This window comes from Lissotriton helveticus, chromosome 1_2 (genome assembly GCF_964261635.1).
Source record: "Lissotriton helveticus chromosome 1_2, aLisHel1.1, whole genome shotgun sequence".
In the NCBI taxonomy this organism is placed as follows: domain Eukaryota; kingdom Metazoa; phylum Chordata; class Amphibia; order Caudata; family Salamandridae; genus Lissotriton; species Lissotriton helveticus.
In genome coordinates, this window is record NC_136058.1 from 189,901,800 (window position 1) to 189,929,413 (window position 27,614).

Here is a 27,614-nt window from a genome sequence, read left to right on the forward strand (position 1 = left end):
TGACCAGCAGGAGCCAAGATGACCTGAAGAAAAGATTTCACGACCTCAGGAGCCTCGCCAAAAAAAAAATGGCAGAGATCCACAAGCAGGCTGGTGTGACCGGTGGAGGCAGGAACCCAGCGCCCCCCCTGACTGACCTTGAGGAACTGGTGGCCTCAACCATCGAGCCTGACAGTGTTGTGGGAGTAGGAGATGTGGACAGCTCAGCCAGAGCTACTAGAAAAGGTAAGAGGCGTGCGCAGCATGACACCCCAAAGCAAACTGCTTCCCTTTAGCCTTTGTGTACAGGCCAACCCCAGTCCAGTACTGCTAGCACTATACATGAGCAATGCATTATGGGAAATGTAGTCAGCAAATGTAGGACCACATGTAAGTGCACAGAAAACAGCAAGGCATTGAAAGCCAATCAGAGTAATGAAAGTGAAATGTGCAATGCATTTATTGTAGTGACTGTAAGACAATAGCACTCAGTGTACATACGCTTCTTTATACCTAGGGCCAACATCAGGCAGTGGACCATCTGCATCACAAGGAACTGCACCAGCGAGGGAGGAGAGTGTTGAGGCAGGGCCAAGCACCGCAGAAGCCTCGCAGGAGGACGAAGACGCCACTGCCATCTCCCATGAGGATAACACTGTTCGTCCCCTTGTGTTTCCCCACTCCCCACACCTTTCCCAACCCCCCCCCCATTGGTGTTCTCACCTGAGAACTCCCCATCACGGTCCCTGACAACACCTGCTACCTCACCAGCCAGGAGGAGAAATGTGGCCCCACTGAGAGTCCTGGCGGGAGGTGAGGGTGATGCTCCAGCAACCATACTAGTCACTCCTACTGCACAGGTGTGCACCCATCAGTCCAGCAGCACTCGCAGCCGCCAACGCACTCCCAGCAGTGCAGGTCCACCTGGAGAGGGAACTGTGTTCCGTGGCCTTGAGGGGAGCATGGTGCGCACGCAACGCATGCAGGGGAAAGCGATTCAGGCCTGCCACCGCCAATTTCGAATCCTAAATCAGCAAATGGGAGACATGGGCAAGGGCATCAGTGATTTAGTGGAAACCAACAGGGAGGTTGCAAAGACCAACAGTGACATTGCATCTGGAATGCTTCACATGACCACCGCCATCAACCAGCTGTGCGCAAAAATGGTTACCCAGGAGCACACAAGGCGCAGGGATGCGCGTGTGCACAACAGGGCTATTTACCGGCTGGCCATGGCAACATCCCAGCTATGCCGTAGGGGCGTCAACATGCAGGAGAGCCTCACGCAGAACACTGCGGAGGTAACCAGGGGCATGGCCAGGATCACCAGTGCCCTGGAGGCCATGATCATCTCCCATACTGCTGTGAATCCTGCCCTGGACGTGGCTGAGGCAGACGACAGCAGCAGCCGCAGCAGTCCGGCTAGCGCAGTTGTTGAGCCACGCCGGAGCACCAGGCGCTCAGCTGAGCCTGCAGGCCATGCTGAAGAGAGTGAGCAACCCCCCAGTGGCTCTGCGAAGCGCGGCCGCAAATGACATTGACAGTGTGGGTGAGGCAACCTGGGACATTAGCAGTCCCCACGTTCAAATACTTATTTTTTGTTCCACATCAGTGCATGAACGTTGTGGCAACATTAAAAATCGTTTTTCACATTCACAACCTGTCTGTGTCTCTTTACTCACTCAGAAATAGTTGTCTGTAATCTCCTCACGTCTGTATCTGCCATCACTTGGTGTTGACACTCCAGCAGGTTGGGTTTCTGGCACAGCATTGTCGTCATCATGATCCTCGCAGTCTGACAACTCCACCTCAGTGCCCTTCTTCACAGCAAGGTTGTGCAACATGGCACAGGCAGCAATTATCTTACAGCAGGTGATGGGTGTATACTGCCTTGCACCTCCACTCTTGTGCAAGCATCTGAATCTGCTTTTCCATATGCCACTAGTCCGTTCTACTACATTCCTTGTGCTTTTGTGGGCCCGGTTATACCTCCTCTGCCTGGGTGTTGAGGGGTTGAGGTAGGGGGTCAGTATGAATGAGCGGAGGGCATATGCACTGTCTCCTGGAATGAAAAGGGAATACATTACTCACATGCATACATGTACTTCTTACTGCAATTGGTATGATGGGGGTCTGACACTGTGTCTCACCTAGGAGGTATCCTTCACCAAATTCCCCTGCAGCCAGCCGTGCATAGATGCCGCTGTTTTGAAATATGTAGGAGTCGTGGGTACTCCCAGGGTATTTTGCCACTAGGTCAGTGATGGCGCACTTTGCATTGCAAATCACCTGCACATTGATGGTGTGCGTTGACTTCCTATTCCTGTAGATGTATTCCGTGGCAGCAGGGGGACAAATGGGGATATGCGTGCCATTAATGCAGCCGATGATATGGGGAAATCTAGCCATCTGGTAGAAGTCAGATTTGGTTTGAACCAGTTCAGCATGGGTGGCAGGAAAAGAAATGTAATGCTCCATCCTCTGCAACATGGCGTCAAGGAATGTGTGAAAAAACCTTGAGAGGCTGCTCTGGGTCACCCCACCCGCCACAGCAACCATGCTCTGGTAGCTCCCAGACGCAAGCAGGTGGAGGCTGCACAGCACCTGCACATGGGGTGGAATTGCATGTGCCCTCGGGGTAGTGTGCTGCAACAGTGGTTGGAGGTCCCTGATTAGTTCCAAGATGGTGTCTGGATCCAACCTGTACCTCTGCAGTATCTCTGCCTCTGTGAGCATGAACAGGGTCACCCTCTGCCTGTAGACCTGCTCCTGTCTCAGCCATTCCCTCTCTCCTTCCTCCTGTAGCCGTAGCCGTCTTGCGATGACATAAAATGCCGCCATTGCGCAAACAGCATTGCATTTTGGGTCCATTTTTATAGGCTGCACCTGGTTACCACCTGATTTGAATCCATGGTAAATACCGACTCTTAAATACCGAATTTGAAGCAAATTCGGTATTTCAGAGCTTACCTACATCTCATTCTTCGAATTTTCTGAATTTATTTTTCGAATCGGTATTTTACCGATTCGGTACTTTTACCGAATCTGTACATTTTTCGAATCGGTAAATATTCCGAATCGGTTTTTTACCGATTCGGTAAATTTTCAAAATCGGTACATTTTCCGAATCGATTCGGTAAATTTACCGATTTGGCCCAATTTCTATCACCTACATACCGATCGCTCAATACCGCTCGGTAACGGCCGAAAATACCGATTTTCGGCCGTTACCGACCGACCTACATCTGGCACTAGGTTATTGGTCATGAACCTTAGTGTAGCCTAATCATGAGGCTGACATTCCCACTCATTAAAGTAGTTTGCTGTTACCACCCTCCTGGGTATACAATTATACTCCACATGAAGGAAAAAATAATTTCTTACCGAACTTGTAAGAAGTGAAGACCTCACCCCACCTGGCAGTGGCTCAGGGATAGAGTGAAGCACCGCTCTGTATTAAGGCAAGTAAACATAACATGAAAACACGCCAATTATTGTCACAGACCCACATTCACACCGTGCTGGTATCCCAGCTAACAATTGAGGTGAAGTACAGATTCACACACTGCCGGTTACCCAGCTATCCACTAAGGTGAAGTACAGATTAAAAACCAGAAATGGGGAAAAAAGGGGGGGAGGAGGAATAGGGTTCCTTTGTCTGCGGCCCTCTCTATTGTAAGCGGTTTGTAAAATAAGAGACAAGGGAGAACATTTTTTTTTACACGTCCCTCAACGCCGTGTGTAGTTCTAGTCGGCATGTAATTAGCATGTGTGTTCAAAGCGTGAAGCCACTTCAAAAGTGCTCAGATCGTTTGGCATCCGGACCAGTCTTCTTTACCCATATCTAAAGGTACCGCATTTAAGAGCCAGTAGCTGTTAGAGACAGTCTTACAGCCCAAAAGCGTCCTTAGAGACAAGGTTAAGTAAAGCGTGAAAGAGCTCACCTTTCCGTCGGTACTTCTAAGCCGGCATCCGTGCCGACCGGGGAGGTACCGGGACTCGGGGCATCTCTGTTTTAAAAGGTCGGCCGCTATTGGTAAGGCGGACCATGTGACCCGCCCTCCGTGCATGTGATAGAGTGCTCTTACTGCTGGATTGTATCAACGGTGTTCATTGGAAGGTAGTGCAGTTGTTTGTCCAATCACAGCCAGTTTGCTTTAAACAGAAGGAGCACGAGCCAGTGCCCTCGTCGAATCAATGCCTGTAATGTCAATAAGATTGACCAAGTGTAAATAAAGCATATGCTATCAACCCGGCCCGTGAAATCACAAGCTAAGTCTAAACATAGACCATACTATTCGTAAAACCACAAACTAAATGGTCGGTCTAGACAATTGGTTTGAGGAATAAATAGCCGGAGCAAAGTAAAGTCGGGCACTCAAGATTAATGAGAGCCGTCATATTTCGAAAAAAAGGGGGCATATTTCAAAAAGCGTTACTCTGTCCAGAGAGAACGTTATTATATCCCAAGGCAAATTTAGAAAAACAGGGCATTTGGCAAAACACGCAAACCTGTCCAGAGAAACCGTTGTTATATTTAGAGACAATTCAAAGCAAAGAGAGCTGGAGCATCACCTCCCTTGGCTTCTTGATTCGATGGAGAAGTACAATTTATATGTACACCTGTCACAGGATCAGCTCAGTGAGTGAGGAGCCACCACATGTCTGGGTGTATATAAGTAGTAAGTCAAAGGTGTATTCACAGGGAGGACCACGGTATTTCATTAAAATGGAAAAGTTCAGGAAAGACCTGGATAAGTTTAAATTTGAGAAAATATATCCCTACACCAGTGAGTCTTATGTCCCCCCTGATTTCAGTGATAATGGCCGCAGAATGGGTTCGATGTACGGTACATCTAGCTCTGATGACAGTACTTCAGGTAATGACACTGGCACCAGTAACCAGAATGCTCGTGGTAGAGGTCGCGGTAAGAAGAACCTCCGCGGGAGCTGGATAGGGAATCAACAGAATCAGACACAGTAATGGTGGCCACCAAATCCTTGGCAATTCGGCGGACCTTTCTTCCCTCCGCAACAGCCGGGCCCTTACCAACAACCAATGGGTCCTTTCCCACCTCAGTTCCCAGGCAATTTTGGAGGCCATCCTTTTTTAGGGTTTGGCCGGGGCCGGTCCAGGGGCCGGAGGAGTGGGCCAGTCTCAACCCCAGGTACATTACAGCCCTCCGTCAACAGCAACAAAGAACCTCAGGAGCACGGCAGCCAAGAACAAGGAGCAAGTACAGAACAGTACGGAGCCAGACTCGTGATAAATCTCAGCAAGTACGTTCTGACCCAGACAGAAGAAGAAGCTCTCAACAAGGGACTAGGCTTCGTCCCTACACATAGGAATGATCACTTTGAAACTCGCCTAGAACTGGCAAAATTTCTAAGGAAGGTCAGACTACATTTTTTCTTTGCGCATAAGCTGGGATCTGAACAAGATGAAAGGGATACCAACACGGGACTCAAATTGAAGTCCACTTTTAACCCACCTGCTCATCTGATGCCACCCCTGGTACTTGCCTTCGAACAAGCCATTGAGAAGGAAGTCGAGAGCCTATTTGTAAACCAAGATAGAGTATTTTGTAATCTTCCGAAAACTGAACATTTGGCGTTAACATCATTATCGGCTGATAATGAACTGACCATCAAGCCTGCTGATAAAGGCGGCGCCATCGTCTTACTGGACACAAGCACCTACCGGGCTGAATGCCTACGACAGTTGGGCGATGCAAGATCTTATCTCCCCCTGGATCAAGACCCTACCGATGACTTGAAAAAAACCATTCAGCCGATGACTGAAGAAGCCTCCTCAGAGGGTTGGATCACTCAAGCAGAGGCAGCTTTTCTTTGTACAGAACATCCGTCATGCCCTATTTCTATGCCCTGCAGAAGGTGAACAAAAAAGAGAGACCACCACCAGGCCGCCCTATTATTTCGGGCATTGGGTCCGTCTTGGAGCCCTTATCTACATTTGTCGATTATTTCCTACGCCCGATGGTACAGCAAATGCCCACCTATTTAAAAGACACCACTGATGTGCTACGCCTACTACCGGAAATTGAGTTTGATGCCACCACTGACCTCCTTGTCTCTTTTGTCGTCGAGGCGTTATACACCTCAATACCTCAAGACAAAACTTTGGAAGTTATTTATTCATTGCTACAGGCTAGAGATCTGGAAAGTATTACCCCAGTCCCCTTCATCATGGCCTGTGCGACATTAGCAATGAAACACAATTTCTTCAGATTCGAGGATACCGTATATCTGCAGGTAGCAGGTACCAGCATGGGGAGCGTTTATGCCCCCAGCCTGGCGAATCTATATGTTCACTCGTTTGAGCAGGAACACATCTTAACTGACACTAACCCATTCATTGAAAACATCAAGACTTGGAAAAGATACATCGATGATGTTTTAGTAATATGGCGTGGATCCAGCGAGAGATGTCTAGAGTTCCTTGATTGGTTAAACAGCAGAAATACCTTTCTTCGCTTTACAATTGAAATAGGGGGAGACAGTTTGGCTTTCCTTGACCTGAAGATTGTAGCCACTCCTGATGGTTTGCAGTCTGAACTTTACAGGAAACCCATGTCCAGAAACTAACTACTCATGTTTGACAATCATCATCCGAAATCCCTAAGAGAGAACCTTCCCTTTGGGCAGTTTCTTCGGGTGCAAAGGAATTGTTCAACTGCTGCAGCTTTCAAGACACATTCCACTGCACTACGCAATCAATTGATCTCACGGAAATAACCACCAAGACTAGTACGACGTTCGATGAAGCGTGCCAGCAACAACAACCGCCTGGCGCTTTTGGAACCACCAACACCAAAACTACGACTAGAGAGACTTACATTTGTGCATACGTTTGGAACTCTTTCAAACAAGGTACAGAAGATGGTAAGAAGGCACTGGCCAATGCTCAACTCTGGTCATACATCCATCCAGACTCCATTGTTCTCATTCAAGAGAGGCCACAACCTGAGGCATAGAATGGTCCACACTAGACCACGGGATGAGAGGCCTAGAACACTGGGTTCCCTTGGGGATCTCCCTCCAGCTATAGGTCACCACCCATGTGGCTCTTGTCAGTCATGTCCCCAAACGAAGAAGACCGTGGAAATAGATATAGGCAGCGAGCGGCTGATTTACCTTATTACGTGTCCCTGTGAGTTAAGTTATGTGGGGATGACAACCCGCAAAATAAGGATCAGGATATCGGAGCACAAAAGTACGATCAGGTGCAGAAGGCAGGCTACCAAGCTGACTAGTCACTTTCTAGAGGCATGCCACCCCTCCACTGCTTTTCAGTGGACAGTCCTCGAACAACCATTTATTCCTACACACACAGCTGATATAACTAGATTCCTCTTACTTAAGGAACAAAAGTGGGTCCTGAGACTCAATACCTACCGTGCGGGTCTAAATGATGAAATACCGTGGCCCTCCCTGTGAATACACCTTTGACTTACTACTTATATACACCCAGACATGTGGTGCCTCCTCACTCACTGAGCTGATCCTGTGACAGGTGTACATATAAATTGTACTTCTCCATCGAATCAAGATGAGGCGAAGCCAAGGGAGGTGATGCTCCAGCTCTCTTTGCTTTGAATTGCCTCTAAATATAACAACGGTTTCTCTGGACAGGTTTGCGTGTTTTGCCAAATGCCCTGGTTTTCTAAATTTGCCTTGGGATATAATAACGTTCTCTCTGGACAGAGTAACGCTTTTTGAAATATGCCTCCTTTTTTTTAAAATATGACGGCTCTCATTAATCTTGAGTGCCCGACTTTACTTTGCTCCGGCTATTTATTCCTCAATCCAATTGTCTAGACCGACCATTTAGTTTGTGGTTTTACGAATAGTATGGTCTATGTTTAGACTTAGCTTGTGATTTCACGGGCCGGGTTGATAGCATATGCTTTATTTACACTTGGTCAATCTTATTGACATTACCGGCATTGATTCGACGAGAGCACTGGCTCGTGCTCCTTCTGTTTAAAGCAGAGTGGCTGTGATTGGACAAACAACTGCACTATCTTCCAATGAACACCGTTGATACAATCCAGCAGTAAGAGCACTCTATCACATGCACGGAGGGCGGGTCACATGGTCCGCCTTACCAATAGCGGTCGACCTTTTAAAACAGAGATACCCCGAGTCCCGGTACCTCCCTGGTCGGCACGGATGCCGACTTAGAAGTACCGACGGAAAGGTGAGCTCTTACACGCTTTACTTAACCTTGTCTCTAAGGACGCTTTTGGGCTGTAATACCGGCTACTGGCTCTTAAATGCGGTACCTTTAGATATGGGTAAAGAAGACTGGGCCAGATGCCAAACGATCTGAGCACTTTCGAAGTGGCTTCACGCTTTGAACACACATGCTAATTACACACCGACGAGAACTACACACGGCGTTTAGGGACGCGTAAAAAAAAAAAAATCTCCTTTGTCTCGAATTTTTCTCCCTTGTCTCTTATCTTACAAACCGCTTACAATAGAGAGGGCCGCAGACAAAGGAACCCTATTCCTCCTTCCCGCCCCCCCTTTTTTTCCCCTTTTTTCCTCATTTCTGGTTTTTAATCTGTACTTCACCTTAGTGAATAGCTGGGTAACCGGCAGTGTGGGAATCTGTACTTCACCTCAATTGTAACCTGGGATACCAGCACGGTGTGAATGTGGGTCAGTGACAGTAATTGGCGTGCTTTCATGTTATCTTTACTTGCCTTAATACAGAGCAGTGCTTCACTCTATCCCTGAGCCACTGCCAGGTGGGGTGATGTCTTCACTTCTTACAAGTTTGGTAAGAAATGATTTTTTCCTTCATGTGGAGTATAATTGTATACCCAGGAGGGTGGTAACAGCAAACTACTTTAATGAGTGGGAATGTCAGCCTCATGATTAGGCTACACTAAGGTTCATGAGCAATAACCTAGTGTTGTATGTACATTTGTGTGCGACTTGCAGACACTGACACTGACACTTTACTCTTGTTTTTTCTCATATTTCCAGTGAAACGCATGACTTGCAAGAAAAGACAAATCGTGGCACCTAGAATATTCAGGTGATCTCTGTGTTTGTCTCGATATCTTCTTTATTTCACTGTATATACACCTCACTTATTTAATTTTTTCTGCAGTAGCTATAGTTGTTGTGGGTCCTGAAGAAAGCAAGGACAAACACGTCCCCATTTGCTGAAACATGTCGACCTTGTACCACATCTAGACAGTTATTGTTAAGCTGTCCTGACTATTTTTAACCTTGGTAAAGCGAGTATCACCAGAATAAAGTTGTTCAGTACTCCCTTATCCAATTTTAAAACACATTTTCCTATTTTTATTTCTAATTATTTTCTCTGTTGCACTGCACTTTTGGTCACCCCATATCTACAACTTACCCTTGCAATAGAGGGGCAAGACCATACTGTTTCCTTTCTCAGTATGAGGGACCATTTACCATCTTGGCCTTCGTTCCTCTGAGTTTTAGGCTTTATGATGTATGGTCTTCAAAGGAATCCCAGATGATGAAGGGCGGTTCCGAGTGGTGACTGATGAGTATCCTGGACCATCTTCTGAGGTTCTCTGGATCACTATTGTTCTGTAGACATTCAGGGGTGTGTGTCAAGTGTCGGTTTGCACCACCAATGTATATTTTTTATATTTAGACCCTTTGGTGCTCTTGTGTTGTTAAGTATTGTGAGGGAATGTCCCAAAGCTTGGTCTCTAAATATTCCCTAGGGTTCCCATCTGATCGTTGTGTTGTTGTTGACTCTTTACTTTGTTCTACACCAAAACAAGCAACCTGCAAAGGCATTGTGTGTGTGTAAAGGTACAGGGCCTCTAAGGTTGGCATTATAAGTGCTGCAGCCCTTAGAGGCCGTCCCTGGTCACAGTGCCCTGGGTACCTGTGGTACCATTTACCATGGGCTGACCTGTGGCCAGAGATGCCAATTGGGTTAGTTTTAGGGGAAAGAACACAGGCCCTGGGAACCTGATTGGCAGGGACCCAGGGCACACCAAGAAAAAGTGCATCAGTAGTCTGGCAAAACCCACTTTCCTACAACGTGGGATAGCTCGTGAATGGCTCAGCACCAGGTGGTCCTCACAGCTGCAGCTCCAAGGTCATCCTCAACTCTCCTGCAGCACCCGACATTGGTGGGCATTCATCTTCCGTGCCTCCTGATCACTTCCAAGTGGCATAGATTCTGTCCCCTCTGCTTTCAGGTACTTCTCGACTTGAATCCACCTTTGGGTTCCACCGAACACTTTCTAATTCTCCAGCAGTGGCATCTTCCTGAAGTCCTCCATTGAGTTCGACAACGGTTTACTATGCCACTTCACATCTATGCACCTGGCTTCCCTAGTGTAGTAATCCTGGTTCCTAGGGTTTCCAAGAGTGGGGTTGCTTTCCATGGGGTTTCTTTAGTGTCACCTTGGAAGGGTTCTTTTTCTTTAAAATTGCAACTGATCATGCGGTGTGTTCCCACTTAGCACACAACCTCTGTGGGGTTCTTAGTTCCTGACCTTGGGTGGTTCCTTGGGTCCCCGACAATTCTAGGTCTTCTCGGCACAGTCTTGACTCAGTCATGGTTCACATTCCACTAATTTAGTATTTGATTTGGTCCCCCCTTGTGACCACTGTGTATTATGTGCTACTTACCTGTTTCTGTTTAAAAGTATTGTGTGCATTGTGTGAATCTCTGGCTAGGAGATACCTGTATGTGTTAATAAGTGTTATATAATAAATACATATGTTTATAAATACACTGTGTGTTTTTTTCACTTTATCTATATCAATAAGATGATGTTCTGGTAAAACAAGCTGCTTTACACACCTTCTGGACTAAGCCTGAAGATTTAGTCTGAAGGCTGCTCTTCGCAGCTACCACTTAGAGTGCTTGGGTTGTCTAGACCACTAAAATCACTATATGGGTGATCCGGATTGGTGCAGGGTGCCCATTTACATAAGTGTGCATCATATACCAAGCCAGCTTCTCACACACTCCCAGTATCAAGCACCTTAATGCTTCTCCCTACTTTTTTTTTTTTCGCAGAGTTTTATATAGCGCGAACTAGACCCGAACCGAATCAGGTATCAGAGCGATTTACATATTTTCCAGTTACGTTACATGAGGACACACTTTCATTTTAGGCACGGGGAGATTGAGTGATTTGCCCAGAATCACAGGAGGTTTTGGCGTCGTTACCGAGACTCGAACCCAGATCCCCAGGTCTGAGGTCGAGCGCCCTAGCCGTTAGGCCAACTGATGACATCTAATGACTCCTGTGGGATAGGTCCATCCTTGCTTGACTTGCATGCAGGCAGGCTAATGCAAGCCTCAAACAAATGAAATGCACTAGATGATGTGTTTCCCAAACACAGAGTGTACATGGGCAGCAGCTGCAAAAAGTGACATGACATTCAGGGCTTAAAAGACCCAGGGTTGCAGCATAGGACCCCTGAACGAAAGAAGGAGGCAGAAACACAACACAATATGTGGGCATAGACCCAATACGGAGTTACTGAGCCTGAGAGGTGCATCTTATGATCCACACCGAGTGGCAAAAAAAGGGAGTTTGTTAGAGTTCTTGCATACAATCAAAGTGGTGTGTATGTGTATTAATAAGGATGCACAAGTGTGTTGTACCAAGAACATAATACTGTATTTAACGGTTGCAGGATTCTCTGCTCCTGCAAATAATGGGCTGGTGCCCATAGAGTGAGAATGGGTGAAACTCAAAAGTATGAATAACATATTTACAGTAATTGTTGAGTGGGAAAAGACTTCCCAGGAAAAATCAAAGAAGAAGCACTGATGAAGGCTAAGAAAAGCGGTGTTTTGAGCATGGATATATATCTTTTATTAGCTTACATATCCTTGGCATAACCGGTCATACAAATAAAGTTCATTTGAATTTCTGTTATGATAAAAATATATATCAATGAGCAAGGGCAACTAAAATGAGAATTGTGTGTTGCATGTCAGTTCAGAGGCAACATTTTGTACCTGGAATCTCTCCTTAGATCGTTGATGATAATGTTTATAAGATGGTTGACCTGAATAGGCAGAAGGTGTAGATCGATTTGGACCAGCATTCCCATTCAATATTCTTATAGAAACTGGAGATTGCTTGCTGAAAAATAATTAGAATGGGACATGTTAGTAAATTCAACAGCAAAAATGAAACAATATGCAGAGTTGTGTATTCCTGGCAGGTGGAACAATATAATGAATTTTGTAGTAATGCAAGCGATTGTTTAAGTGATTATGTAGAACTCTTAAGGTTCATGTAGGATACGTCATTATTCAAAGCCCATGTGTCACATTTAGGGGTCTATTACGATAGCAGGCGGACAAAGTCTGCCTGCCATCGCATCGGGAAATGGGACCGCCCGCTATGTGTGCGGTGGTCCAGAATCTACAATTAGGATGCGCCCCCCACATTAGTGGACACATCCCGCATTTTTTACATTGCGGCGGACAGTGCTTTCAGCAGCACCCGCCACAATGCAAAAAAGGCATTTGTGTATTTGCATGCACAGTGTGGCAGGCACCGCGCAGTGCCTGCCACGTTGTGCATGCAAATGCCGTGGGATGCCATAGGTACCCCCCATGTGCACCCCCCACCCTCCCAACACCCTGGGGACCCGCTACGGGCCCTCAACTGCGAACACTGCATGCCTTTACGTGGTGGCGATGCCACCACGGAAAGGCTACATCCTGCCAGCATAGTAATATGGATGTCGGTGTCTTGCAGACACCGCCACCATATTCAACCCTTTTCTGCCCGGTTGACTCATCGACTTGGCGGAAAAGCGGTGGACGGTCTTCCCGTCCGCCGCGGAACCACCACCATCATAATATGGTGGGGGAAATGGGAGGCGGCGGGAGATAATGTCGGTCGGATGGCGGTGGCAATCCACCTGACATTATAATAGACCCCAAAATGTGTGAAGGAAAAACGCTTGTAATATGTATGCTGATCTTCCATCAAGAGCAAGGACAGCAGTGCTCAGCCTCTACACACATGTTCTAACATCCCACAATTTCACCCTCTGATCACACCCATTCCACATATGCATTATAACCTAAGTGGAGTGGTGTGGCTCACTGGTTAGAGGCGGCAGACCCAGGAACAGAGGACAGCTGGGGACCAGGGTTCAATTTCCGACGCGGCAGGGTCCTGGACCAGGGGCAACGGTCTCGATCATTCTCGCCTCGGTGCCTACTCTAACTAGGGATCACACTCGGCAACTCTGGGCATTAGCTTGCCTCATCTCCACAACGGCCCCCCACATACGCCGGGGATGCCTGGTTTCACCTTGGAGATACCCAGTAGGTACCATCTCACAGGGAAAGCCAGGACGGGTTCCCCAGCGGTCTACAGCGCAGAGATACTCCTTCAGGAGTCGATTCTAGCGCTTTAGAAACCCACAATCAATCAATCAATCAACCTTAGTGTCTAATGTAGCAAAATATAAACAGGTAACTGCCACCTGTGCAGCTATACATATAAAGTGCATAAAATAGTAACAGTTTGTTCAAGAAATAAAACGTAAATGATGTGTCCCACCAATCCTCTTCATACCAAGACGTCCAATCCACTTTATTTTTCTATGTGAAACAACCCTGGTTAAAAAGAACCTGAAACCAGCCACCCTACTAGTCACAGTATTGGATGTCTCCATTAGAAAAATCTCAGTATCAATAAAAACAGCCTAAGTCGGAATAAGCATAACAGTACAGAAATATCATCAGAGGCAGAAATTTAGACTGAGTAAATAAAGCAAGATGGGAGAGACACAACAGGAATACTTGCCGTTTGGTATGACGTATTTCCGTCATGACCTCAAGTAAAGCTACTTTCTATAAGACCACTATCAAAAAAGTGACCATGGCAGTCCAGCTGCAATAGATGGTAGCGTGGTCCCGTACGCTCACGGAAAAAACACTGGTGTTTTATAGACCAAGCCATTGAAGGTACACATATTTGGAAAATACCATGGCTGCCTAAACCTCATAGGCCAGTGGGTGTGTACATCTCCTCAGTCACGAGATCGAAATCGGAGTCTGGGACAGGGTACCGCGGAAACGAGACCTCTGCACCCCGATATCCCAGACCATTGATAGCAAACCCAGACTTACCCTGCGGCGGCCACGGCATCAGGATTTAGGGTGTGGCAGGGCAATTGCAAGCTAGTGGGTGACCTCTTTGGCGCAGATGGAATCATGGATTTCACCACATTACAAGCATGCTACCCCCTCCCGGATATTGCGAGATGGCAATATCTGGCAGTAGCACACTAGATGACCCGTCCATTGATCCAACCAGAGGCTGGTAGACCCTTACTGCCCTTTGAGAAGTGGATTCTCACACGGTACAAACTTAAGAAATTTCTTTCTGACATTTACGCATTTCTAACGCAGTGCACGCACCCTCCACCCTCTCCCGCAAGAACTAGATAGGAGAGAGTGTGCCAGCGCCCCTTTTCAGACAAAAAGTGGAATGACATTTTACATCGAGCACGAATATCCGCCCTCAACACCACCAGTAGGGAAATGCTCCTCAAAATAGCACACTACTAGTACCTCACTCAAGCCAGAGTAGCCACGTGGGACCACAGGGGGATGGGCTGTGCTGGCGGCAATGAGGCCAACAAGACACACTCACACACCTTTTATGGCAGAGCCCCAGGATAGTATCAATCTGGTCGGGTGTCTTGGATGCCGTCAACACAATGTTCAATACTGACATACCTACATTTCCAAACTACATACTATTGGGATTGCCTAATCCACTCACCTACCCATTAAATGGCCTAAAGGCAAGGCTATCACTCTTACATTGGAGGCAGCGAAGCAACTCCTTCTAGCTGGATGGGGAACGGACAAGATACCCACTCACCAAGACTGGCTACATAAAGTATGGGAAATATTGGGAATGGAGAAGCTGACTGCCACAGCCACACAACAACTCCCCCGGTTCGATAAGATGTGGCAGCCTTGCTTACAATATTTTTCGGACGAGTTTCGCAAGTTATCCTGTCCCCAATACCTGCAGATCTTGCGACTGACAGTCGTCGAACACAGCGCATAACACTAGACTGCAATCACCAGTGCAGGACACCTTCGCACTAGAGGGGCAGTGCGCCTCCCTCCCCCTTCACGCTTTTTCCTCCTCCTCTCTAACTATATCTGTCTATAATTTCTGTTCTTCCTACTTGGTTGGCTACCTACTAAGTAAGCTTCCCTTTGCAACTTCTACCGGATAAGGGTTGTTGGTGACTTATGCTGTATTGTGGTTATGCTATATAGAATCAATAAAATTACCTAAACCATAAAAAAGTGACCAAGAGAAGGAAACTTTTGTTTAAGGCCATGAAACAATGCACTTGCCAGTCCCTCCATCAACAGACAAATGCAAGGCCATTAATCACTTGTTTACCAAGAAGATCAACACAATTATACCCCAAATTATATCAACAGCACAACGCAGGCATCCAAGTTATCATCTGCGGCTCATACACTGTGCCCAAGTGAACTGCCTTTAATCTCATCCCACAGGCGGAACTCTCCTTCCTCAAATTTGTTCAGGCCACCTTCTTCAAAGACAACTTTCCAACTTCAAGATGTCTTTACTCCCTTACTCATCATCATCAATGCCTCCATTAGGGAATGAAGCTTCATGGTGGATGGAAGAAGCCTAGGCCCAGGCAATCTTACCAACTTTAGTTGCATCAACAATCTACCCTTCATAGGAAAATTATCAAAAAGATATCAACCTAGCTCCAGGAACAGATCAGCAAAAACAAATCTTCTATACATTTATAAATTCTGCTTCACGCAATGCTGAAGCACAGAGTCTGCTACACTTCAAGACGTGATCAATATCCTCCTCGTCAATGCTGAAAGACACTCTGCCTCGTGCACTTGTTTGACATCACTGCTATCTTCAGCACAGCTGATTATCAAGCTCTGATTCACCCCATGGAAACTCTGCTCCAGTCCGGCAATGAATCTCCTTCTATCTTGCCAACAAACATCAACTTGTAGAGGGTGGAATTGCAAGACCCCAGAAACTTCCCATCAGCTGTGGAGAACCAGAGGGTCTATAATCTCCCCGTCAACTTTAAAGTGTGTATTTAAAACCTATTATACTCATCAAAATCATCAAGATCCATAAATACACTGATAACACGCTACTGCACCTGAAAATCTCCTTAACGAATGACATTAAGCAACTCATATCCTGACTTTACCTCATCCAGAAATGGATGTAAAGTACGTACTTGAAGCACAACCTGAGTAAGACGTTTGCCACCAGTGTCAAACATCAGCATATTCAAACCTGTCTCTCTGACATAAAAACATGTCAGACAACACAAAATCCTTCGGATTTCCCCAAACACACACCTCACATTCAAAGAACTCATTGACAACAAAATTAAAACACACCCTCCTCCCAGAAGCCCATTTTAGAAATAGAGTTAAAATACAAGTGATGCAATATCTCTCAATTGGACCAAGGTAACACTCTGTTCAACAACCTAGTAGAAACCATTTTATTAACTTTGATCAAATCCTACGCATGATAGCCTAATTCATTAAGGGTCTTAGATGTTGCTTCAATATAACTGAATCTTGCAAAAAAAAACTACACTATCTCCCCCTGAGGGGAATATTCCCTTACCACCCAGATGTAGTGGGATTGATGACAAGGGAGGGCAGTCTGATGAGATCCCCTCATCCAAGTCCAACTGAGACGGGTTCTGATGACTAATTCAAATTGTCCCCTTCTAGGCCTCCAGATGATGGAGGGTTACTTTTTAGTTCCAAAACGAGGTGACACGCCAAGCAACGGAAGGCAGGTTTTCTGCACAGGCGGGATGTCGAGATGCCCCATAGAACTTTGTGATACCAAAGTGGATGATTGACGGAGCGCTTGACCAAATCAAACACTCAACCCCAGTAAATTGATCTGGGTTTAATCCATCATCATTTTTTAGCTCACTCCATCACCCCAGTTCAGACATGGCCATTCGCAAATCAGTCTGATCCTGTGCCTCATTGGAACAGTCCAGCCCGAACTGCCAAGCCATGTCTTCCCTGGACCAGAAACAAGCATCCTGGGACCAGTTTCGGGATCATAACCCTCATCAGCCAGGCTATCTTGAATCCAGTGGCAAAGTGAGCAAGGGACCCATGTCTGGGCATACCCTGCCAACTTAGGACAAACAAAGTGATACCAAAGGGGATGATGGACGGAGCGGTTGACCAAATCCAACACTCACCCCCAGTCAACTGATCTGGGTTTAATCCATCATCATTCTTTAGCTCACTCCACCACCCCAGGTCAGATATGGCCATATGCAAATCAGTCTGACCCTGTGCCTCATGGGAACAGTCCAGCCCGAACTGCCAAGCCATGTCTTCCCTGGACCGGAAACAGGCATCCTGGGACCGGTTTTGGGTTCATAACCCTCATCAGCCAGGCTATCTTGAATCCAGTAGCGAAGTGAGCAAGGGACCCACGTTTGGGCATACCCTGCCAACTTAGGGCGAACAAAGCGATACCAAAGGGGATGATGGACGGAGCGCTCCCCAACCAACTACTACTCGAAGTTGAGCTGGTAACAGAAGGGAATAGCGCATTCCTAGCTCTTGGAGACGTCTCTACACCAACTAAAAGGAGCCTTTGCGTCTTTGTACTTGGGCAGTGTAGTCTAGGAATAACATGATGCAGACATTGGGTACAGGTATGTCTAGTGATTTCCACATCTCTCAGTATTGCGTCCCAATCTCTGAAGTTCAACAGTCTGATCAGATAGGGCCTAGGCCCCGCTCAATGGGGAGGCCTACGGGATGGCACTCTGTGTGTGCCTTCCACCACAAACTGAGAGGACAGCACATTCTCCAGCAAAAGATCCCGTACCCAATGTTCTGTGTAGGCCTGGGAATGGCTGGAGGGCCTTGGATTCACATTGGAATGCTCGGCATCTGGGTCTAAGGCAAAGACATGCAGCAACAGGAATACGGAAATGGAACAAGCAACACAGTCAATCGCACCAATCACGCTCCCTAATCTGGAACAAATCATCACAGAGGGCCGGAGAGCTCTACAGATCGCAGCAACGATGGGTGACCAACCCAGCAGTTTAGATCCAGACACAGAATCCATTCAATCCATGATTGAAGAGGACCATGCTCACAAATGGCCAGAGGGCTAGAATCGCCAAACCTCCCAGAGGTGACACCACAGACTTCTGACATCATCATCTAACCTGAATGGATCTCCACTTCACCCTAATACACTGAGCTTCCTCCCCAGGAGGGCCGGTGAGAAGGCCCAGATCAGAACTCCCCTCCTAGGGGTAACAACCTGACCCCCCTCCCCAAATCTGACAATCTCTAAGAACTCTTGATCTTCATCCTGACAGCAGAGTCCGCACACTATGTCTGATGCCCGGTGGAGCTGCTCTGTTCAGCTATTGAGGAGATCGGCCTTGGTTCATCCCCTGACCGTCACCTACCCAGCCGGACTTTGGGCACAGTTTTTCTCTCCATCTCCCTATCTCGCCCACCCCCCTCTCATCGTATTTATGTAACTCTGCTTTTTTCCTTGTCTCCTATCTATCTTTCTGTTCCCATTTAGCACTCTTTCTTTGTCCTACTTCCTTTACTCCTATCCCCTCTCACCTGAATCTTTCCGCTTGCCCGCTACACCGCCTGGACCCCTGTTCTTTTGTGCCCTTTGACTAAGCACTCCTTCTCCCCTTGTTGGGGAAAGATCCAAGATTTATACTCTGGAGTCTCAGCTAACCCGCTGAGAGAGTCCACAGCGGCTAGGGAGTCATTCACAGTTGAGGTATGGTATGGCACCCCTTGCCAAAGCACTCCCTCTCCCCTTTTTGGGGAGGTATCCAGTATGTAGGCCTTGGAGTCTCAGATACCCCTCTGAGAGAGTCTACTGCATGTAGGGAGCCTCTCACAACAGAGATGGGGAAATGATACTACTTCACCTGGGATCACAGTTTACTGGACTTTGGACGCAGCTCTGACTCGTCTACCGGTTTGTGTACCCGTCACCCCTCCCTCCTCTTACCATGCTGTGTCTCTCACCCTCCCCTCCTCTTCCTTCCTCCATTCTCTGTCTACCTCCCCTGATCTTACCGCTCCTCCCCTGAATCTCTACCCTTGCATGCTTTTCCCCTTACGTATATGTCCTTTTTGTTTGTCTCAACCTTACTTGTCACTATGTTGCCAGACTCTAATAACTGTGTGACCTTTGTAACAATGTAACCTGCAATTATGGTCTGATACTCATGTAAAGCTCTCTGATACCTCCGGGTCTAGCCAACGTTATATAAAACCTTTAAAATAAATAAATAAATAAATAACCATGATATAACTCCATGCTGCACCACCATTAACACATTAAATGCTTAACTGAGGCCCGCTGGCCTGTACGAGGGATTACACAGATGTCACACCACAAGGGCACAAAGAGACTGTCGCCACTGCACAACCCAGCCCTATTTTGAACTAATGTGGTTGGAAGCAGCATGCAACTGCGACATGGTTTGGGAAGGTCCTCATTTGGGACCAGCTTGATAATGTTTTTCAAGTTTTACAGTTTAATCCCTCCTACTTTTCATTATGCACCTCACACCAAAGCAAATATCACCTGGACCTGGCACATTCAAGCAACCTTATAACTAAAAGGTCAGCAGGCTACTTACATCCAAGACACACCCGACCAGATATGTTGGTTTGTGTCATTTGATTTAATTATGCATCTGGGTATCTGTGCTGTTACCCACACGCTCATAACCAGCAGACTTGACTAAATCTTACGTACTCTTACGTCCATGTAATAATGTTGGTTTGTGTATAAACCCCCACAAACACAAACACATCCAGCAGTATATTACAGTATATTGGAATATCGCCTAACTGGGGTATGGACCGCTACCCACATAAATATGAGTATATGGAATATGGGGGTTTATAGCTACATTCCTCCATCTCATTAGACAGGATGCAGGTTTCCAGGTGTTAAGTCGAAGAGGGTAATTGTGATATTAAGTCACAAGTCCTCTTTTAAGTTGGAGAGGGGCAGCTATCATATTCCATCTGTATGTCAAGATAATTCTGAGGCACTGTTAAGCAGAGGTTCAGGGTTTGAGCAGAGAGCCGGTTATCTTGCATTGTTGTGCTGGTTGGGATTGTTCAATGTCCCTAAAGTGCACTTATACCGATGTGAGGTTTTTTATTCCAGGGTTAACGACTGATGTATTGATCTAAAAAACAACCATGTTTTCAACTCTCTTCTGAATTTTAAATGCTGCAGGATGCTTCGAATTTTGGCTAGCAATAATTACAGAGCTTGACGCTTTCCACAGGGAAAGCACAGCCTTCCATGGATGTCTTATTGTAATACAGAATGAAGGTTCATAGTGCTAGGCTGGAGTGCAGTCTCCTATTCTGTTTGTAATGTCTTGGGAAATATCTCTGCACAATGGTGTTTGTAACCTTGGCCTTTTCAGCATTGAGCTCTAAAGTTTTACTCTTCATCCATTTATCAAAGGTGCTGAGTAAATTGTCAAGTGTTGACTGGCAAAAGCCTTCTGGTCCATCCATTTTTTACATTATTTGTGTATCATGTGCACAGTTGCAACAGGCAAAGTTGATGTGGCTTAGCCCGACTCCACCTCCGTTAATTAGGTGGCTGAGAGATTTGTAAGAGTGGGCAACTGCTGAACTGGTCAGGATGAAACACATTAGAAAAGATGATAGAAAGGAAGAGGATGCACGAATATGGTCCGCAATGATTGCAGATGTAAAGAATCCCCCGGGGGAACATATCCCCGAACAGGTAATGGGATAAATGGGTTACAGTGTGGCACTTCTGATGGATGGTTTATGGATTCATAGGCATTGGCACAGTTATTAGACACCAAGGGGCCCAGTAGGATGGCGGTCGAAAAACCACCCCGACCGCCATGGAAGCAGAAAACAACCGTCCACTGGGACCATGGAAAAATCGGCTGTCAAATTAGGAACAACTGCCAAAAATGACCAACTGCGGCGGAAGAAGGCAAGAAAAAACGCCAGTTGCGGGCGGTGACGTCTAAAATCCAACCGCGGTTGCATAGCGGAGACACCGCACGGGAAATTAGGATATCCCCGATGGTCCCGCGGTACAATCCACTGTTTCCGACCGCCGCGGTCGCATAATGCAGTCAATGGGAGGGCCAGCGGAAGAGCTGCAGCACAGTCACCCCAGCGGACGATCCATACAAAACATGGCGGACGATTCTACAACCCCACAATAATGCCAAACAGTGCACAAATCAAAGTAGCCATGCCTCCCAAATACACAAAACACATCCCAATTAAACAAATACATGCCAAACAGAAACATACAATTCCCAGGACAACACCCATAACACACCTGACAGCAAAACCCCATTTGGACACACCCACATAGCTGAGTATAAAACTAGCCCCTTCACTTACTACAATCCTTTGCAACAAACCAGAAGAGAAGGGCATCCACCAGCCTTGAGAGGAGAGGCAAAAGAACACAGCACACTCAGCACCACCACTACCACCATCGCACCAGCACCAACAGGCCCGCAGCACATAACACACCTCACACACCCACACCACACCCACCACCCAGACCCCTGCACCCACAAACATTTTGCACACCATGTCCACACATAAAATGCCCAAATTCACAGAGAGTGAGTTGACAGTCATGGTAAATGAGATAGTCAGAGAGGAACCACAACTGTTTGGTAGCCTGGTCCAACAGACACCATTAGCCACAAGGACTCAAATGTGGGAGAGGATAGTACAAAGAGTCAATGCAGTAGAGACCACCCGCGATTCAAGAAGGAGATCATGAAGAGGTGGCATGATCTGCAGAGGGTTGTCAAAGAGAGGAGGAGCAAGAACTGAACTGTTAGCTGGCTAACCGGACTGGCAGAGGCCCTCCCATCCCAATGAAAGCATTCACACCATGGGAAGAGAAGGTGCTTGCCATACTGCATACCGAAAGTCTCACAGGAGAATCCGGGGGAGTAGAGGCTGGTAAGTACAAACAAATGTTAACCAACACACTGATATGTACTGTCTTGCACACCCAAAAACCCACACCACCCAAGACAAATCCCATCCATCTGCACCACACACCCACAAAAACCTGTCTCACAGATCCAACCTTCACTCACTCCCATTTATCTAAACGTAGCTAGCAATATTACCAAGAAAGCATGAGCACAGGCAGCCTGCACTACTACTCCCACCACGCCCCCTATCCCCCAACCTACCAAGATGGAGCCCTCCCCACGCCCCACCCAGAAGCACTTTGAAGCCATTGCAGTACACCAAATGACATAACAGGAAGGTAGCCATCTTCCCTGGGAGGGTGTCTGTGGGTGGGAGGCCTGCACTACTACTCCCACCATGCACCCTGGCCCACGGCCTAGCAGGCTAGAGCACCAGCCCCACCTAGAAGCAGCATGCAGCCATTGCATTGTTCACCTTCACCTAACAGGTAGGTACCCATCTTCCATGGGAGGGCTGTTTGGGGGTGTGAGGCCTGCACTATTACTCCCACCTTGCCCCCTGTCCCATAGCATCAGCAAGATTGAGCCCTCTCCCACCCCACACAGTAACTGATGGAAGCCATTGCAGTACACCAAACAAACTAACAGGTAGTCAGCCATCTTACCTGGGAGGGTGTCTGTGGGGGGGGGGAGGCCCGCACTACAACTCCCAACAGTCCACCTTGTCCCAACCCTGAGCAGGATGGAGCACTCCCCACCCCCTCAGAAGCATGCGGCAGCAATTGCATTGTTCACCCTCAACTAACAGGTAGTTAGCCATTTTCCCAGGTTGTGCTGTTTAGGGGTGGGAGGCCTACAATACTACTCCCACCATGTCCCCTTGTTTCCTAGCTGAGCAAGATGGAGCACTCCCTCCCACCCACAAGCAGTTGGAAACCATTGCATTGTTCACCTTCACCTAACAGGTAGGTAGCCCGTACGTGCACCCACACATTTGTCACAAATTAAAGCATGCCATATGGCAACACCAGCCCTCTCATTGCACAAATATGCACATCGACCTTGCATGACTCGCACAGTGTGCACACAGGTAAGCAAAGGGAACTGTCACAGCTACCAAAGAGTCACACACCAATGCACATCCACAAGGAAAACTGGGTACAACCATTCACAGCACACACTGATGAGGGCATTGCCTTGTGGCCCAATCAGCAAGAACCATGACAATATTTAGGAAGCATGTGTGGGCTCATAAATCAAAATCTGTAAATGACAGGAAAAAGTCATGCAAGTACAATACAATGGCCAGTCCATGGCCAGATGTGATGTCTGCCAGGTCAGACAAATCAACAGGAGACAACAATGAAAATATGTTGTGCCTGTCCCTACATGGCAACAGGTCCCTGTGAACATGACTCCAGTACGATTTGCATGGTATGCATTGATGCCTCACAACATGTAATGTATGTACCTCTGCACCATGTTAGGAGGCACAGTAGTGCACATAGAAAACGATGTGAAGATCTGTCAATTGTGTAGTGTACAGACATTGGATGACACACAACTAACAGAATGCTTGCAGAGTGCACAACAATGACCATTCCCCATCTAATCCACAGGTGACCAAGAACTTACTGCTGAGGACAACATCAACGACCAGCAGAGCCAGTCTCCCCCCCCCGGTACATGGACTATATGATATAGACTCCCAGGATTTTCTGAACGATGAGCCCAAGGCCGGCCCATCTGATGTGCCAGGGAGCAACATGTCCCAGGATCCCATCTTCCCCACCACCACGTCTGCTGCAACACCAACTGCACAGCAGACCCCTGCTATTACGGCCTGTGCGTCCACCGCCACCACCAACACCAGCGCCACCTACAACACCCTCCCTGTCCCAGGGGATGTTGACCCCACACAAACAACTGAGGATGGCAGGGAGAGTGTGCGGGGATCCACAGTGGCGAGGCGACAGGTCAGTGGCAGCAGGGCAGGTGGGAGGGCCAGGGTCACCCTCAGATACCAGGAGGCTGGGACCCCATCCCTTGAACACATCACCAGAGTATTTGGGGCATACGAACAGACCCAGGGACAAACAGGCCGGTTGTATGATCTTTTACGCGAGCTCATCCTGCTGCTGAGGTCCATCGACACACGCATTAGACAAATGGTAGACCTCATGGGTCAGCCAGTGGCGTTACTGTGGGACATGCGTGCATCCCAACCAACACCTCCACCCCCTCTGTTTTGCCGCAGGATGACAGTTCACCATCCTCCCCTGCGGCCTCAGAGAGGAGTGAGTCCTCAGACGCCGCTGGCACCACAGCAGGGCCAGCCCCAGCCAAGCGACCATGGGGCTGTCCGAAATAGAGCCTGGGAGTCTCTGGAGGCAAAGCACGAGCCAAACGCCAGTCACGGAGCCACCCCTGATAACAACCCTCTTCCCCACTGCATTGACTGTTTGGACTTTCCTTTCCCACACTGCCTTGTGAATGGCACCTGACTGTTGGACTGGGTCACCACATCAAAGTTGTATCTACTCTTACTTCTCATTTACCATGACTGTCAACTCACTGCCCCATCACCACCTCCATGTAAATCTGCCCAACCGCCTCACATGTCAACTTTGTAAATAAAATACCTTACACACTGTTTTTGTGTCAGATTTGTCTTTAGTGTAGGATGTACAGTCTTCAAAATGTCCATAAGTTATCCTGAATGTAGGCAAGGATAAGTTTGAGGCACCTAGGGGAACACAAAAGAACAACATTCACTGCTGTGAGTGTGGCATCACAGACATTACACTACACCAACCATCTACATAAACCAACATGCAGACAACACAATGGGCTAAAAGTGTCAACATACACTCCCGTATACATTTACAGGTGACATGTCACAGTCACATATCCACACACAGGTGACTTCACATCTGGCTGTTTAAACCATTCACACATAGCTCTTCACGACAACAGCAATCTCACCAGACAATGTATATGCTGGACTTCGTCACCCACTTTCAAGTGAAGTAGCGGGTGATGAGCTGTTGACGCATGTCACCACCTTCCTCCTCTCCACTGTCCTCATCACTGAACTCCGGTTGTTGTGCAGGCGGCGGCCTTGGATCCTCATCATCATCCATGAGCAGGGGAATATCCTCGCGAATGGCCAGATTGTGGAGCATGCAGCATGCCACTACGATCTGACACACCTTCCTGGGCGAGTATGCCAGTGCGCCTCCGGTCTTATCCAGGCAGCAGAAACGTTACTTGACCAGACCATAAGTAGGCTCCACCACACATTGATGGAGTGGTAATGTTTTCGATTACGAAAAATGTGCTCACTTGCCTGTGGTGGCACAAGACCGAAATGTGATCAATCTATGGCACCAACAACATGGGGGATGTTTCATACAACACTTCCTGGTAGCAATGTAAAGGAGGCGCACCTCACGTACAAATGACAACAGATAGGGTCAAGAAAATATAATGTATTCAAATTTCAATGGATCTGAGAATAACAATTGGTGCCACTCAGGATAAATATGCACCCTACTACCTAGATGCTGAAGTTCATAGTAACTGTCAAGCATTTACTATGAGACACAATATTTATGTACGAATACCCCGGCAATCTAAAGTGATTTATATTCTTGTGTATTTAATCAAAAAGAGATATTCTGTATATTGACCCAAATATCACTGGCAACAGATAAGTTTCGGTTCTCAAAATCAAATGAGTTTTTAATTCATAAGAGTTTTTGAAACATGGTAGTTCACAAAGAAAAGATTTTTTGAAACACACATAAAGTACAATTTCCAAAAGAATTCAGATACATGGACCACCTGGTAGGCACGGTCGAGAAGGCGCAGACCCTCCAAAAACCAACAGAAGGAAGATCAGATGGACGCAGTTGCCCTGGTGGGCAACTTCAGAAAGGAGCGGGTGCTGATCAACACAGACACGGAGGATAGCACGATACACTTGGACTCGGAGCACAGCATGGTCCTATTCCCGACTGTGACGCCGAGAGCAGCAGATGAACTACTGGACAACGGCCAGGAGTAACCGTGCAGTATGATGTGCCCTGTAGAACCTACGGTTTACTGATATCCTTTTTCTGTTACTTATGTGATGTCATGGCCTGCAATGTGGGGGAGGGACCTGGGGAGGTTGGGAGGAGATCTTTCCACTGTAGCCGGGGGACGGGCCTGGGTCTGGGTGTTTGCGTACTTCTCAAAGAACAATTGCAGTGGGTAAACCTAACGTGAACATACATTCATGAGTGGTATGGACACCTATTGAATGGCCCTCCCCAGAGGCCACATGGAACTAACTTTCTAATAAAGGCTTCCCTGGCGGCACCGTTGAGCCGGCAGCGTAGAAACGAATGGATAAGTTGACTAGAACAGTGCTTGGCCAACCCCCAATGGCGTATGCACCAATGTTTGGTTTGTCATGTTTGTGGTATTCTTGTTCGGCACAGCCATGTTCTCAAGCTGTGCCAAAATATTTCTGGTTTGGGGTGGGAAGAAGTACGTCTCCTGGCTATTGTTGACACTACATGCTGCTGAGAGCACGACACTGTTTGCCGCGTCGCTTAGGTCTGAGCATGGCTGACACTATAGGGAACTACAGGCTGGCTACCTGGAATGTACGGGGGCTTGGGGCCATACAGAAGAGACATAGGATACACTCCTTTTTATTCCGCCATCATGCCCAAATAAAGTTCATACAGGAATCCCACTTGACGATGTCCGAGGCACACACTCTGCGGAAGAAATGGAGGGGGACTGTATTCTCTACTTCTTACTCGGCCTTTTCTAGAGGGGCTACTATATGGGTACGGCATGGCACGGCATGGCACTCCCTTTGTGGAACTAGAGAGGAAGGTTGATGACCAGGGGAGATATGTACTGGTGAAGGGCACATTGGATGGTACACTGCTGGTCTTGGGCAGTATCTATGCCCTGAATTTTGACCAAGATACTTTCCTTTGCGTATCTTGCTGACTGGGTGGATATCCCCTGGATCCTGGGGGGCGACTGGAACATGGTCCTAGACGTAGATTTAGATAGTCGCACCCTCCCCTTCAGATGATGGGCGTACAGCGAATGGCAGACTCCTTCAAAACCTGGCTCACGGGATGGGGACTAGTAGATGTGTGGAGAGCACTGAACCCGACCCACAAGGAATACTCTTATTACTCCCCGGTCCACAATCTACATACCCGACTTGACAGATTTTTGTGCAGCAGCTCTCTGCTACCCAAGTGTGCTTCTTCAGAACACCTAGCGAAAACCTTCTCCAACCATAGGCCACTGACACTTGACCTGCAGTGGGGTAGGGTACCGTCCCCGGTGCCCACCTGGAGACTCAATCCACTGCTACTGGAGGATGGCCCCTTCCGTGCGTCGCTGTCGGATGTCTTAGACAATTACTTTCGAGAGAATTGGGACACGGCAACGTCTAATCTAATGGTGTGGGATGCTATGAAGGTTGTGATAAAGGGAGCTGCCATAGGACAGATGGTGGTGGCTCGGCAGGAGAT

At 47.5% G+C, this 27,614-nt stretch overlaps 1 protein-coding gene across 46 annotated transcripts in view; it reads right to left on the minus strand.

Moving 5' to 3' along the window:
• Window positions 1-27,614, minus strand: part of LOC144799531 (uncharacterized) — a 5,513,712-nt gene that overhangs the window by 4,059,998 nt on the left and 1,426,100 nt on the right. For all 46 annotated transcript variants that reach the window (XR_013603860.1, XR_013603862.1, XR_013603865.1 and 43 more), the window contains one exon: window positions 11,993-12,119. Coding sequence is in view for 43 of the 46 variants with exons in the window: in XM_078671256.1 (XP_078527382.1) it covers window positions 11,993-12,119 (127 nt within the window). In the remaining 3 variants the exon portion in view is untranslated. The remainder of the gene's footprint in view (window positions 1-11,992; window positions 12,120-27,614) is intronic.